We start from the raw sequence: 14,658 nt of genomic DNA, 5'->3' as shown, positions 1-14,658 counted from the left end.
CTCTTTCTCCCAACCCTTGTTAAGAAAAACCATGCCTTGGTCTGTCTGTATAGAGGGTGTCCCAGGCATCACTGTGTTCGGGAACAGGAAGCAGCCTGGAGGGGGTTGGCCTCAGGTTGTCCTGGAGTGTTTGAGTTCTTGACTTCATGCTGTAAAGACCTCACAACGTGAATTCAGAGGATTCCCAGGCAGGTTTATTGAAGCAGGAGACAATGAAAACAAAGGCAGGCCCTAGGATAGAACAAGCGACAGCAGAGACTAGGCGGGGGTCCTGTGGCTCCGGGAACATGTGGGAAATACGGGAGCCAAAGCGGGGCTGTGGTCAGCTCTCTGGATGATCAGAGAAAAGGGGGCCTGAGGGCAGGTCCAGGGGCTCAGCCCGGGAGGAGCTGCTGCTGCTCAGCGCTGCCCTGGCTGCAGGTCGGGTGGGGACCCTTAAAAGTTTAGGTGACCCAGCTGGAGTGGCTCAGTGGTTGAACATTGACCTATGAACCAGGAGGTCACAGTTCGATTCCTGGTCAGAACACGGGCCCAGGTCGTGTGCTCTATCCCCATTGCGCGGTGTGCAAGAGGCAGCTGATCTATGATTCTCTCTCATCATTTTGTTTCTCTCCCTCTCCCTTCCTCTCTGAAATCAATAAAAAATATATTTTAAAAAATAAAGAAAATAGAGTGGAACCAAGGTGGCAGCATAAACACCTGAACTTGCTGCTGCGCACAACCACATCAAAACTACAACTAAAAGACAAAACGAACATCATCCAGAACCACAGGAGAGCTGGCTGAGTGGAAGTTATACAGATAGAAGAGAAAAGCACGCGGAGACTGGGAGGAGGTGTGGAGGGCGTTAGTGAAGTGCGGAGGTACGGAGGCACACGTGAAAAGGGGCTGGCCCAGAGGCGGGCTGGCATCCCAGCCCAGGACCTTGGTGAGTGTTGGTGTTGAGGCCCCACAAGTGGTGCTGGAGGAGGAGATGGGCCCGGAGGTCTGCTTACCTGGTCCCCACTGACAGACCTCTGAGGGGAGGGGTAAGGGAGGCCTGGGATAGACCCACCAAAGAACATATATAAGGGGGAAAGGGGAGACATCTGGAATACTATCAACAATAAAAAATACATATTTAAAAAATTTTTTTCCCAATACCATAGCTCAGCTGGTGCGGCTCAGTGGTTGACCACTGACCTATGAACCAGTAGGTCATGGTGCAATTCATGGTCAGGGCACATACATGAGTTGCAGGCTCATTCCCAGGGAGAGGGGAGGTACAGGAAGCAGCCTATCAGTGATTCTCTCTCATCACTTATATTTCTCTCTCTTTCTCTCCCTCTCTGAAATCAATAAAATATTTTTTCAAATGTATGGGTTTTTAAAAATATTTTATTGATTTTCTACAGAGAGGAAGGGAGAGGGACAGAGAGCCAGCAACATTGATGAGAGAGAAACATTGATCATCCGCCTCCTGCACACCCCCCACCGGGGATGTGCCCGCAACCAATGCACATGCCCCTGACCGGGATCGAACCCGGGACCCTCCAGTCCACAGACCGACGCTCTAGCCACTGAGCCAAACCGGTTTCGGCCAAATGTATGTTTTCATCAATTATACTTAAAACAAAGTTTTAAATAATGTTTAAAACTTGCCCCTTCCCAATTGTTTTACTAGTTTATAATGAATGTTCTTGAGTATATTTGTTCCTACTCTATCAGTATGCTGGAAATCATGTGCTACTGAATTATTTTATCCTGCACATGTTTAGTGCCATCAATTTGGCACTTTGAAGCTGACAATGATGAGAGTATTTACACCAGGGAAATCGACAAATACCTGGACTTCACTTATTGTTCTAATGAATGCATAAACTTAGAAAACGGAGAAGAATGTTAGCAATGCAGATTAACTTAAAAGTGTATCTTTTTTAAAAGAATATTTTATTGATTTTTTACAGAGAGGAAGGGAGAGGGATAGTTAGAAACATCGATGAGAGAGAAACATCGATCAGCTGCCTCCTGCACACCTCCCACTGGGGATGTGCCCGCAACCAAGGTACATGCCCTTGACCGGAATCAAACCCGGGACCCTTCAGTCCGCAGGCCGACGCTCTATCCACTGAGCCAAACCGGACAGGGCTAAAAGTGTATCTTACAATGAAATGCTGAAAGGTATTCTTTAAGAAGAGGAAGAAGAAAAAGGTAAAGATAAAAATTATGAACAACAAATACATATCAACAAGTGAATCTAAAAATCAAGTGAATTTAAAATCTGATGAACAGAATCAACTGGTGAATATAATAGAATCAGGGGCATAGAAAGGGAGTGGACTGACAATTCTCGGGGGGGGGGAAGGGGTGTCAGGGGTGCAGGAAGAGACTGGACAAAAATCGTACACCTATGGATGAGGACAGTGCGGAGAAGGTAAGGGCAGAGGGTGGGGTGGGAACTGGGTGGAGAGGAGCTATGGGGGGGAAAAAGGGGGAACAATTGTAATAATCTGAACAATAAAGATTTATTAAATTTAAAAAAGTGTATCTTGCAAGTGGGATTTAATGGCCTTTAGGATTAAATTTGTGAAAAACATGCCCAGCCAGTGTGGCTCAGCTGTTGAGCATCACACCAGGAACCAGGAGGTTGTTGGTCTGAATCCTGCTCAGGGCACATGCCTGGGTTGCGAGCTCCATCTGCAGTGTGGGTTGTGCAGAGGGCAGCCAATGGGCGGTGTTCCTCTCACTCTTCGATGTTTCTTTTTTCTTTTTTTTAAATATATTGTATTGATTTTTTACAGAGAGGAAGAGAGAGGGATAGAGAGTCAGAAACATCGATGAGAGAGAAACATCGATCAGCTGCCTCCTGCACACCCCCTACTGGGGATGTGCCTGCAACCAAGGTACATGCCCTTGACCGGAATCGAACCTGGGACCCTTCAGTCCACAGGCCGACGCTCTATCCACTGAGCCAAACCGGTTTCGGCTCGATGTTTCTATCAATCTTCCTTCCTCCCTCCAAACGCAATAAAAACAGATTTTAAAATAAATACACAGGGAGCCGCTGTGAAAGCTGCAGCTCTGTGGTGCGGCCAGGCCACAGCGCTGGCCCTGCGGGCGGGGCACTCAGTGGCTTGGCCTTGGCCTGCTCTTCGCTCTGCTCACCGCCAGTGCGGCCTCACTCACCTGGGATCTCCGGGAGCCCCCAGACAGGCTGGCCAATCTGCCGGCACCCACAGGGCAACCTCTGGGCCACTGGTCACTTCATGGGCAAGAAGAGTCTAGAGCCCCCCAGCTCATCCCTACTAGAGAGCGCTCCCCACGTCTCTCTGGGGGACCAGAGACTGCAGATGAGGCATCATCTGCTCAGGATCCTCCTGCTGCAGCAGCTCTGGGCACGAGCCCCAGTGGCCCAGCACCTCACGCCCAGCACAGGAGGCCGCTGGTGCACGTGCTGCAGAAGTGATGCCATGAATGAGGCAGGCACAACGGGGCTTGGCCTGTGCGCACCCCGGGAAGGTGCTGAAGGGGACCGAGTAGTGGCCCCATCTGGATGGAAGTTCGGGGCTCAACTCCCTGTTAACCCATTACTGTGATTTCTCATTGGGTCACCAGGAATATCACCAGTGCAGACACAAATTATGTCTCTGCTGTAGTTTTTGCTTCCCTGTTGAACTGAATAAAACCTGCTTTTTACAAAATAAATGAATTAATAAATTCATAAATTAATGTGTGGAAAACAATTGTGCTTCCAGTATTCAAAACCTATGGTTCCATATGGCAAAGAATTCATTGAACTTCAAACTAGATGCTACATAGGACCCCTTTAGCTGAAAATAATAAATTTATTTAAACAATTTGAAAAGATTCTGAGCTGACATTTTAATAAAAGAGATAAAGACAGTGTAAATAAATGCATGAGAAAACACCATAAAAATTTCTTAGCTAAATAGAATTAAAACCAAAGTGAGTTAACACTTGATTCATTCCTGGGGGTACTATTTGGAAAGGTTAACCACTGCATGTGCTGGCAGGGTAGCAGAAAAACTGGAATTTTTACATACTGTGAGTTAGTGGGAAGGCAAAGAGAATGACTCTTCTGGGTCAGTTCCGCATATTTTAAATGTAAAACATCCACCTACATGGAAACAGTTTGAGTAGTAAAACGTACCTTTATATAGAGAACTGAAGGAAATATTCTCAGCAGATTTATCTGTAATACCCCGAACCTAAAAGAAGCCAAACCATAGATAGACCAATAGATAAAGTGGTATCTATAGAACACAGTACTACTAGGCAATAAAAACTCTATCCACATGAACATTATTGTTGGATCACAAAATAACTGTGTAGCAGGGAGGAAACCAGTATTTGTTAAAGACTACACACCTTCTAGTGCTTATGAAATTATGAAAAATATGAACTACTCTATTGTAAAGGGAGGAAATCCATGACTTCAGGGAGGGTCAAGAAAGGCAGAAAGTGAGAGTATAAAAGGGCAGTAGGAACATACAGGATGTGGCAAAAGTAGGTGTAGAGTTGTTGGTGTGGAAATTAATAATTAATAAATAGCCCTAACCAGTTTGGCTCAGTGGATAGAGCGTCAGCCTGCGGACTCAAGGGTCCCAGGTTCGATTCCGGTCAAGGGCATGTACCTTGGTTGCGGGCACATCCCCAGTGGGGAGTGTGCAAGAGGCAGCTGATCGATGTCTCTCTCTCATCGATGTTTCTAACTCTCTATCCCTCTCCCTTCCTTTCTGTAAAAAATCAATAAAATATGTATTAAAAAAAATAATAATAATAAATAATACAGGAAGATCTTCCCCTGCCAGTGTGCCTCAGTTGGTTGGGCATCATCACTTGCCCTGTGAAGTCTCAGGTTCCATTCCTGCCTGGGTGCCCTGTAGGTGGCGTGCAGGAGGCAGCAGTTAGCTGCATGTTTTCCATATCGCCATTTCTCATTCTCTGTCTCCCTCGCTATCTTTCAAAAAAGTCAATAAGTTATTAGAAAATACTTACATTGCCCTAACCCAGTGGTCGGCAAACTGCGGCGAGCTGCGGTTTGCCGCTCTGTTGACTGAGTTTGCCGACCACTGCCCTAACCTGTATGTGGGTGAGAGAGACGTTTATTTCACAAGTGATGGGGTTTACAGCTTGATCCCTGTGTCCAAGCTCACAAAATAGTACACATGAGAAAAGTGCATGTTGTTACATTTCAGTTATAAAGACACTGAAATAAAGCCTTAAAATACTTTCAAATAAAGACATAGAGCAGGGGTCCTCAAACTTTTTAAACAGGGGGCCAGTTCACTGTCCCTCAGACCTTTGGAGGACCTAAAAAAAAACTATGAACAAATTCCTATGCACACTGCACATATCTTATTTTGAAGTAAAAAAACAAAACAGCAAAAACACCCGCGGGCCGTAGTTTGAGGACGCCTGACACAGAGATTCCTGTCTTGTTAGAAAATTAAAATGTCAACCCTATATGGGCTCTACCATCTCTCTCCTAATTTCCTGAGAGGATTGGCCTTGCCTCAGTGGCAACAAATATTATCCAGCAGTGAAGACTATTGCCATCTGAACCAACAGGAATCACAAAAGACGCATTGTGGTACTGATTACAGGCTTATCCTGCCTCTAGCTCTGAGGTCTTGCCTGCGGAGCAAACCCTGAGGTGAACACCCTAGATGGGCGAGGGGAATCCAAACAACCATTACATTATTTTTCCTGCCAATTATTTCAGCCACAGGACACAGTGATGCAGGTCCTGAGAACGTCTGTACACAGAGACCACACAAGCCACAGCCCACGACCATTTGTGGATAACGCTGAGAAGAGGCACTTTTCATCTAATTTACTTGTCTTACTCACTTTGAACACAGTGTTTCTGTCCTAATTGTGGTTCAATCTAACCCTTCCTGTCTTACAACAAATGACACCAGCCTATGAAATTTTATACATTATGGCCCATGGCTGCTTTACAGTATGTGGGTAAGAATTCCCCAAAACATTGCTGAGAATTATGTAATAAATGCTGAAAACAGATAATACAATTCTTATTGTTCACAGCAGCACAACAAAGGCCTCCTTTTCTGGGTGACCATGACATCACCAATAATACAGGCACCAGCTGCAAATTAGAACCACAAAGTCATGAAGACTTTCTCTCAAGAGCCAATACTGGACAAAGAGTGCTGATCTGAAATCATGCTGTGATTTCCCAAGCACAAAAGGTTTGGGATCCCACCATATCTGTTCACCTGTCCATGCTGACAGATCACTACTTTCTTTCAATCATCCCAGGGAATTAAAAGAACCAACAAAATTAAAGGTAGAAAAGAAAAAAAACCTTTACAAAAAGATCATAAACCAGAGCAGAGGACAGCAAGAGGTTTGCCGGCTGGTGAACTGGAGCCTGAAACACTTCATCACAGCATAATGTGAGACCCACATGTCCCTGAAAAAGGCAGCACTGCTTAGCTGAGGACGGGGGCTCTGGACGAAACCTGGGTCAGGTCAATTCTCTAGTCAGAGAGTAAGGAATGAAGATCCTGCCAAGAGCTCAAAGAATTCATAAATTTCTCAAGCAGAAGAGATAACACAGAATTCCTTCTCCGTGAGCACACAGGGGTGGTGACTGATGCACACTGGTCAGGTGAGCCAGGTGGTGGGGAGGTCATTTCAGGCACAAATCCTCGCAGTGACATCAATGAGGTGGAGCCCATGGAAGTTGGCAAGTGCAATGCAGCTCCTTCAAGCCTCACTTGTACCTCCAAGTTATGAGGAATTTCCCACAGAGTATGTTCAGATAAGAGGGGTTTATATTCAGGTAAATGGATTTAAGTCTCCTTCAGTGTTGTCGAGTGAGAAAGATAAAACATCCCCTGCACAGTTAAGGTTTTTCTCCAATGTGAACTCTCAGATGTCTAACAAGGCTAGGTTTGTAGCGAAAACATTTCCACATTCACTACACTCATATGGGTTTTCTCTGGTATGAATTCTGTGATGTTGAATAAGGTTACAGTCTCATCTAAAGAATTCCCACAATCAATACACTCATACGACTTTTCTCCAGTATGATCTATGCGGTGTTGAATTAGGGTCTCCTTTAGTATAAAGAACATCCCACAATCACTGCATTCAAAAGGTTTTTCACCACTGTGAATTCTCTTGTGTACAAGAGTGAGAGCTTGGCCTGAAGGACTTTCCACAATCACTACACTCATATTGGGTTTTCTCCGGTGTGAACTCTGTGATTTGAAATGAGGTCGGACATTGGTTCAAAGGACTTCCAACAATCAGTCCACTCATAGGGCTTTTCTCTAGTGTGAGTTCTGTGGTGCTCCATGAGTGTAGGTCTATGTCTAAAGGACTTTCCACAATCAGTACACTCATACGGCTTTTCTCCGGTGTGAACTCGGTGGTGTCGAGAGAGGGTAGACTTTCGTCTAAAGAACTTTCCACAATCACTGCATTCAAAAGGTTTTTCACCAGTGTGAATTCTCTTGTGTTCAGAGAGGTCACTGCTTCTCCTGAAAGACTTCCCACAATCAGTACACTCATAGGGTTTTTCTCCAGTGTGAACTCTCTTGTGGTTAAGGAGTGTATTATTGCTCCTAAAAGATTTCCCACAATCAGTACACTCATAGGGTTTTTCTCCAGTGTGAACTCTCTTGTGGTTAAGGAGCTTACTATTTCTCCTAAAAGATTTCCCACAATCAGTACACTCATAGGGTTTTTCTCCAGTGTGAACACGTTGGTGTTCAATGAGCTGAGAGCTTTGCCTGAAGGACTTTCTGCAATCACTACACTCATATGGCTTTTCTCCAGTATGAACTCTGAGGTGCAAACTGAGGTCAGACCTTTGTCCAAAGGACTTTCCACAATCAGCACACTCATAGGGCTTTTCTCCAGTGTGAATTCTTCCATGTCGAATGAGATGAAAGATTCGTTTAAAAACCTTCCCACAGTTGTCACACTCATATTTCACTTTTCCAGAGCAGGCACCCTGATGCTGAACAACTTTCTGGTTGTGGCTGCCTAATTTTTCATAGTTACAAGTCTGGTAAAGACTTTTTCCACTAAGATATTCCTGCGAAATCTCACTGCCACGGTGTGGATCCTTAGTGTCGAGAGGGACCTGGTGCTGGACAACCTCTAACATGGCTGGGAAGTCTTCCCCAACCTCCCTACTGGTTGAAGGCAGCCCTGATAAGGAGAAGCTGCACCTGGTCACAAACGAGGCCCTGTCCACAGCTCCTTTCCAGGGCTTCTCTCCACTGGCTTCCCTCTGTTGATGAGGAGGGTTTGCACTGAAACAGAAGTCTCTCACACATGCGTCACTGAAGAAGCGTTTCTGCTCAAAGTCTGCCGCTGGAGACTCACTCAGGTGCAGAATATCTTTGAACTCTGAGACACACCGCTTACACAGATGGGTCCTCTGAGATGCTGGAGCTGTCTTAGGAGCCCTGACCTGTGACTCTATGGTCTTCTCAGGACAGACCTCCTCATCATCCGTTTTATGCCAACAACCTGAAATCAGAGAAATGAGGAGGAAATGAATGTTGACTGTGGTGACAGGGGAAGTCCATTGCTAAAGTGTTTTGCACATAATACATGGGTTCTATGCAATTGTCTGAAAATAAGAGATGTGCAAGAAGGATATAAGAAGATCCTGTGAAAGTCTGAACCTCTGAAGGTCAAAAAATAGAGAAGACCTCACCAGAAACATGACACACACATGACAAGGACCATAGAAGAGAAAATGCATCTCCAATTCAGTCTTCTACTAACAGTGCTCAGCAGGGCTGGTCTGCTGATGACAGGGGCAAGCTGTGAGGAAGGTTGGTTATGTCTTATTCCAAGTAAAATTCAATAAAAAGAGTAGCAGGTGTTCCAGGACTACTTAAGTATGTATGTGCACCTCATAACACATGTGCAGGTCCATGTAGGAGAATACTGCACAGGGAGCAGTGCAGAGGGACAGGTGATGCAAAAAGGTGACAAAGGTGAAGGTAATCAAACGCCAGGAAATCAGAGATGAAATGCAAGTCAGCAAAGTGTTAAGTATGAGAAAAAGAAGGCAGAAATGGGGTGTAGCCAGTGGCACCTGCCCGGAAACACTGTTGGAAATTAGCTGGTTCCTGGTACCATCTGACCACCACCATTATGTCACACCTTCCCCCAGTTGTCTCTCAGCATGGCCAGACCTCCTCTGAGACCATCTTGCATGTTCACTCTATGAGGAAAACAGGTTTTCCCTGAACCTTCTACTCTACTGATGCATGAACCCTAAATATTCCAAGTATTAATGAAAGACAACGGAGGGGAGCAGCCAGCTCTGGCCCAGAGCAATTTGGCCCACAACAGTCCTCAGCTAAGGTAATATTACAAACAACAACTGAAGAAGGGTCTTACAGCAATAGGCCATGGTTCATGTAGGTGAAGAACATAACCTGGCACAGGCTGTCACAAAGCACCTTTCCCTACAAGAAGAGGGAAGAAGGGAATAAATGTGGGTATTGTCACCCTCCCAGGGAGAGATGAGTAAGATGGGACCCATTAAGCTGTTTGTAAGACTCCGGATTCCCAGGTACTTTCTGCCCTTTTTGAGGCAATGGGTGTCAAGGATGTTTGTGGACTCCACTGGTCAGGGCTCTCCACACAGCTGAGCTCTGGCAGCCACAGCAAATTTGCAAGACAGGGGCAGAAATTAGTAGAAGCCATGGTCTGGCTGTGGGAGAGAGAAAGCTGTTTTGAGAATACAGGAGAGAGGGCATCACCTCAGGACACTGGGACAATGTGAAGGTCTTACCCACAGATGAGACCAGTGCAAACACTTCCAGCATCACCTCGCAGTACAGAAGTCTCTGAGCCTCATCAAGGAGCCCCCACTCCTCCTGAGAGAAGGCGATGGCCACGTCCTCAAAGTCCATATCCTGTGGTGATGGGGACAGTTCAGTCCATGATCAGCTTATCTCCTAGGCTTTAACTTTTGTCATACTTCCCATTCTCCATATCCATCTGCTCCCTCCACTCCCACATCACAGAATAGAGCAGGCCTTGCACCCAACAGAGTCACTCTCTCCTCATATTCCTACTGATACTGTGTCTTCCCACAGCAATACAGCAGATGCCCAGATTGATTATACCTGACCTCAGGGCCTCACATTTAGGGTCAACGCAATGGGTGTCACCAACATAGGGGACAGATAAATGTTGGCCATAAAGAGAGATGTGAGCGATTTGACACTGGTCTAGTGGGAAATATCCTTGTTGTCCAACACATTCTCCCTCCACGACCCCAAAAAACATGGCATCACTGGTCCCCTCTGATTCCAATCCCAGGGTGCTGAGGCCAACACTTTGTGCTGCCTGTTCCACATAATTCTTTGTATCACACTTCTCTCAGACAGCTTCAGTCCCTGAATCATAGGTTCAAAGATAAAACATATCCGCCATGAAGAGGAGGGGATGTTTTCTAATCACCTTCTTTTCAACATTCTAACTCACCTCCTCTGTAATGTATTTCTCTCTTACCCTTCTCCCCTCCCCAAGCCAGTAAAGATTTTCAAGCCCAGGTGACACTGATGCATGCTATCCCATTCCTATTGATCACTGCATCCGCCCAACAACAGGCAGGTGTGCACCTATCTGACACCTAAATGCTGGACCTGGCATGTAGCGCCACAACACGCGTCTTTTCAGGAGTTACCCTAAAATTCCCCATGTTGTATCATCCAGTTATCACCAGAAATGGACTCAACCTTCATTCCCTCTTTGTCAACATCAGGGATCTGTGGCCATGAATTCACACGCCCTCTCCAAGAGCACATCACTCCTTCTCCCACACCTCCCTCACACCTGCACTCCCGCAGCCCCAGCTCCCATGGACGTCTCCTTGGTCTCAGTCATTACTCAGCATGTGTGTTCCAGAGAATGCATGGCAAGTTCAAACAGTATCACGTACTAACCTGACTCTCATTGGCCACACCCAAGACATAGCCTTCAGTTCTGCTATGAAGGCCTCCACGCCAACTTGTTTTTCCTTCCACCTCACCTACTGAGAACCGCATCAGCTCAGTTACCCAGAGCTCACCTCTCCTGCTGCTGCACTTGATGTCCCTTCTCCACTCACAGCCCTCAGTCCTCAAGTCCCACTGCCTATGGCCCTCTACCCCATGCCCAGTGAGTCTCCCAGATGCCCACTCAGGCCCATAAGCAAATCAACCAAACTGGATGCAACACACCAGGCCACACAAAGGGTCACAAGAAATCCTGGTGAGTGCTTAACAAGTAAATATGCACCAGCCACAGTCTCAACATTTTTTTTTTAATTTTTAAAAATATATTTTATTGATTTTTTACAGAGAGGAAGGAAGAGGGAAAAAGAGCTAGAAACATAGATGAGAGAGAACCATCGACCAGCTGCCTCCCGCACACCCCCAACTGGGGTCGTGCCCGCAACCAATGTACAGGCCCCTGACCGGAATCGAACCCGGGACCCTTCAGTCCGCAGACCGACGCTCTATCCACTGAGCCAAACCGGTTTCGGCTAGTCTCAACTTTTTTAAATTACTCTTCCACCTCCAATGAAATAAAATAAAAAGGTGATCTACAACTCCTCCATGCTCCATAGTGTTTACTATTTTTTTAAGTAGTCTTCATCTTGAACTACTCCTCAGAGTTCCAGTCATGAACTAGTCTCTGAAATATCTCTTACCCTAAGAGGAAAAAATAAAAGATTTTATATTCCTCATGGACATGACTGTTCCCACTATGAATTTCTCCATGTCAGCTGATGGTGCTTTCATACCTTCAGGTGCTAAATCCAAACCTTCACATCATCTCCAATTCTTACCTCTCTCCCCAATCCTCAGAATTAGAAAACCCAGGTGGCCACACCTAAAACCCTGATCCCTAATGCAAATGCTTCTTCCACATCCACAACCACCACTGTGCTCCCGTCACCATCACACTCACCAAGGCCATCACAGCAGCTTCCATTGTAGTCTTCCTACCCCCGTCCTCACACCCATACTGTGCATCATGCTGCAGTCACAGGAGTCTAATGAGACCTGGGACACATCACCTGCTCTGCTGCTCCAATGACCCCAATGACCCCTCCACCAGCAGAACAGAAAGCCAAGTTGTCACAAAGCTGCTCTGGACTTGACTCCTGTCCCACTGTTTCCAGCTCCTATTTTTAAACAATGGACACTGCTGGGCCCTCAAGCAGCTTAGTCTTTACTTCAAGCTTTGGCACATTCTGGAACTCATGCATGGAAGGACCTATCACCCACAATTCCACTGGATGCCACAATCAGGTACCACTCATATGACCCTTGACCTAGACCAGTGGTCCAAAAACTCATTGGTCAACAGAGCCAAATATCAACAGCACAACGATTGAAATTTCTTTTGAGAGCCACATTTTTTAAACTTAAACTTCTTCTAACATCACTTCTTCAAAATAGATTTGCCCAAGCTGTGGTATTTTGTGGAAGAGCCACACTCAAGGGGCCAAAGTGCCGCAGGCACCTACACTTAAGATTCTGGGCTTGGTGTCCCTTCACGGTCCCCAGGCCCAAGCTCCTCGAGAAGAGAGGCTGGACAGTCCCAGGACCCCCCTACCTCAGAGGCCACGGTAGTGTGAGGCCCTGACATCAGCCCCACAGACCAGCCCCCTGAGCGGCTCTGCACCTGCAGGGACCTGTGGGAACTGAAGGTCTGTGGAGGGCCCGGCACCCACCGCCAGGACCCAGGGCTCAGGCCCGAGGTCACGTGACCAGTGAGGCCTGCACCCCTCAGGGCGGTCCTCAGGGCGCACTCCTGCTGGGTGGCTGTGGTCACAGGGCCCACCCCCCCCCCTGCTGTCCTCTCCCCTGTGGTCGGCTCCTCCTCTGGGCAGTTGTGGGGACGTTAGAGCCGCATCTCAGGCCGCGTCCCTCTGTGTTCACAGCCCCCAGCCCGTCCCCTGAGGAGGAAGTGACCCTCCTCCCGGAGCCGCCGCTCCTCCTCTCTGTCGCCTTTAGACACACACAGGCCTGGCTCCCCCCTCCCGGCTCAGCCCCCACGGCCTCCCCGGCGGCACCGCAGCCCGTCGCCCTCCCCTCCCCCTGCGCCCCCCACGGGCACTCACTGCTCTGGGCGCTGCGGCCTGGGCTGCGGGGCTGAGCGGCGCCGGCCCCGAGGCGGGAGGGCCGATGGGGTGACGCTGAGGGAACTCTGTCCGCGGAGAGGAGGCGGGGGGCACGGGGACCCCAGTTCCGCCGGTTGGGGGTCAACCCGCCTCAGACAGCCCTGCCCTGCGGGACGCGGCCTCCCACACCTCCTCCTTCCGCCACCGGAGCGCTGACGCTGTGAGTCTGTGAACCAACAAAAGAGGAAAAAAATGTCCGCAAAGAGGACGCAGGAAGTCCCGCCCTAACCGGATGTACATGCACAAAAAAGCTCCGAACCCTTCTTGTTCTGGCGCAGTGCTTTCTGGGTAATGTAGTTTTTACAACGGGCCAGAGGAAGGTTCATCCCAGCCATTGTCCAAGGTGAGAATTGGTGTTGAGGCCCCACAAGTGGTGCTGGAGGACCAGATGGGACTGGACACTCGCTTAACAGGTCCACACTGACAGATCTTTCAGGGGAGGCGGAAGGGAAGCCTGGAATGGATTCACCAAAGAATATACACTGAGTGGCCAGGTTTTTATGACCCCCGAACGCATAATAATCTGGCCATTTAGTGTATAAGTATTTATATATTAGAGGCCCAGTGCATGAATTCGTGCATGGGTGGGGTCTAGCAGCCTGTCCATGGGGAGGGGACGTGGGCGGTTGGCCAGCCTGCCTGCTGGTTGAACTACTGAAGGAGGGGACAATTTGCATATTAGCCTTTTATTACATAGGATATACACTGAGTGACCAGATTATTATGTGTTCAGAGATCATTATAACCTGGCCACTCAGTGTATATACAGGGGGAAATGGGAGACATCTGTAATACTATCAATGACAAAAAATACATACACTTAAGAAAATTTTAATACTATAGCCCACCTGGTGTGGGTCAGTGGTTGAGCATCGACCTATGAACCAAAATCATGGTTCTATTCCTGGTCAGGGCACATACATGGGTTGCAGTCTCAATTCCCAGGGAGAGGGGAGGTACAGGAAGAGGCCTATCAGTGATTCTCTCTCAACATTGATATTTCTCTCTCTCTCTCTTCCTCTCCCTTCCTCCATGAAATCAATTAAAAATATTTTTGAATGTATGACTTAAAATCAATTGTACTTAAACTTTAAAAAGGCTTAAAATTTTACGCTTCCCAATAATTTTACTATGTTATTATGAAAGTTCTGGACATTTGTTGCAACTGTTTAAGAATGTTGGAAATAAAATACAATCAAGTGCTATTGAAATGTCTTATAATGTGCATATTCAGTGCTATCACTTTGGCAGTTTAAAACAAACCATGATGAGAGGTTGTATGCCAGGAAAATTGACAAATACTACAAACCTAGATGCCATTTAATGTATTAATAAATGCTTAGACTTATTTAGGAGTGGCTCTGAATGTTATCAATGTAGCTTAAATGTATAAATATATGGTATAAGTTGGCTTCAGTTGTACATAGCATTAAAACTGAGTAAAACATATGTAATACCTTAATCAATAAAATTAT

At 46.9% G+C, this 14,658-nt stretch overlaps 2 protein-coding genes across 2 annotated transcripts in view; both read right to left on the bottom strand.

Moving 5' to 3' along the window:
• LOC307092748 (uncharacterized protein) overlaps positions 1-13,375 on the bottom strand; it is a 32,068-nt gene extending 18,693 nt beyond the window's left edge. Inside the window, exon 1 of the mRNA XM_079760196.1 lies at positions 13,313-13,375. The gene's annotated coding sequence lies outside the window, so the exon portion shown is untranslated. The remainder of the gene's footprint in view (positions 1-13,312) is intronic.
• LOC307092773 (uncharacterized protein) lies at positions 6,308-13,369 on the bottom strand. The gene is made up of 3 exons (XM_079760256.1): positions 13,124-13,369; positions 9,797-9,920; positions 6,308-8,514 (listed from the first exon to the last, which is right to left on the bottom strand). Exons 2-3 carry the CDS (start codon positions 9,915-9,917, stop codon positions 7,205-7,207), a joined length of 1,431 nt encoding a protein of 476 aa, XP_079616382.1. The 5' UTR covers positions 9,918-9,920; positions 13,124-13,369; the 3' UTR covers positions 6,308-7,204.
• Positions 13,376-14,658: the final 1,283 nt, after the last annotated feature.

Source organism: Cnephaeus nilssonii, assembly GCF_951640355.1.
Source record: "Cnephaeus nilssonii genome assembly, chromosome: 20".
NCBI lineage: Eukaryota > Metazoa > Chordata > Mammalia > Chiroptera > Vespertilionidae > Cnephaeus > Cnephaeus nilssonii.
Note: the sequence above shows the minus strand (reverse complement) of the source record. Positions and strands in the feature narration are given on the sequence as shown.

Coding starts and splice junctions, on each gene's coding strand:
- LOC307092773 (XM_079760256.1), bottom strand. CDS start 9,917: ATGGACTTTGAGGACGTGGCCATCGCCTTCTCTCAGGAGGAGTGGGGG. Junction 8,515..9,796: donor TGCACTGGTCTCATCTGTGG/GTAAGACCTTCA, acceptor CTCTGATTTCAG/GTTGTTGGCATAAAACGGAT.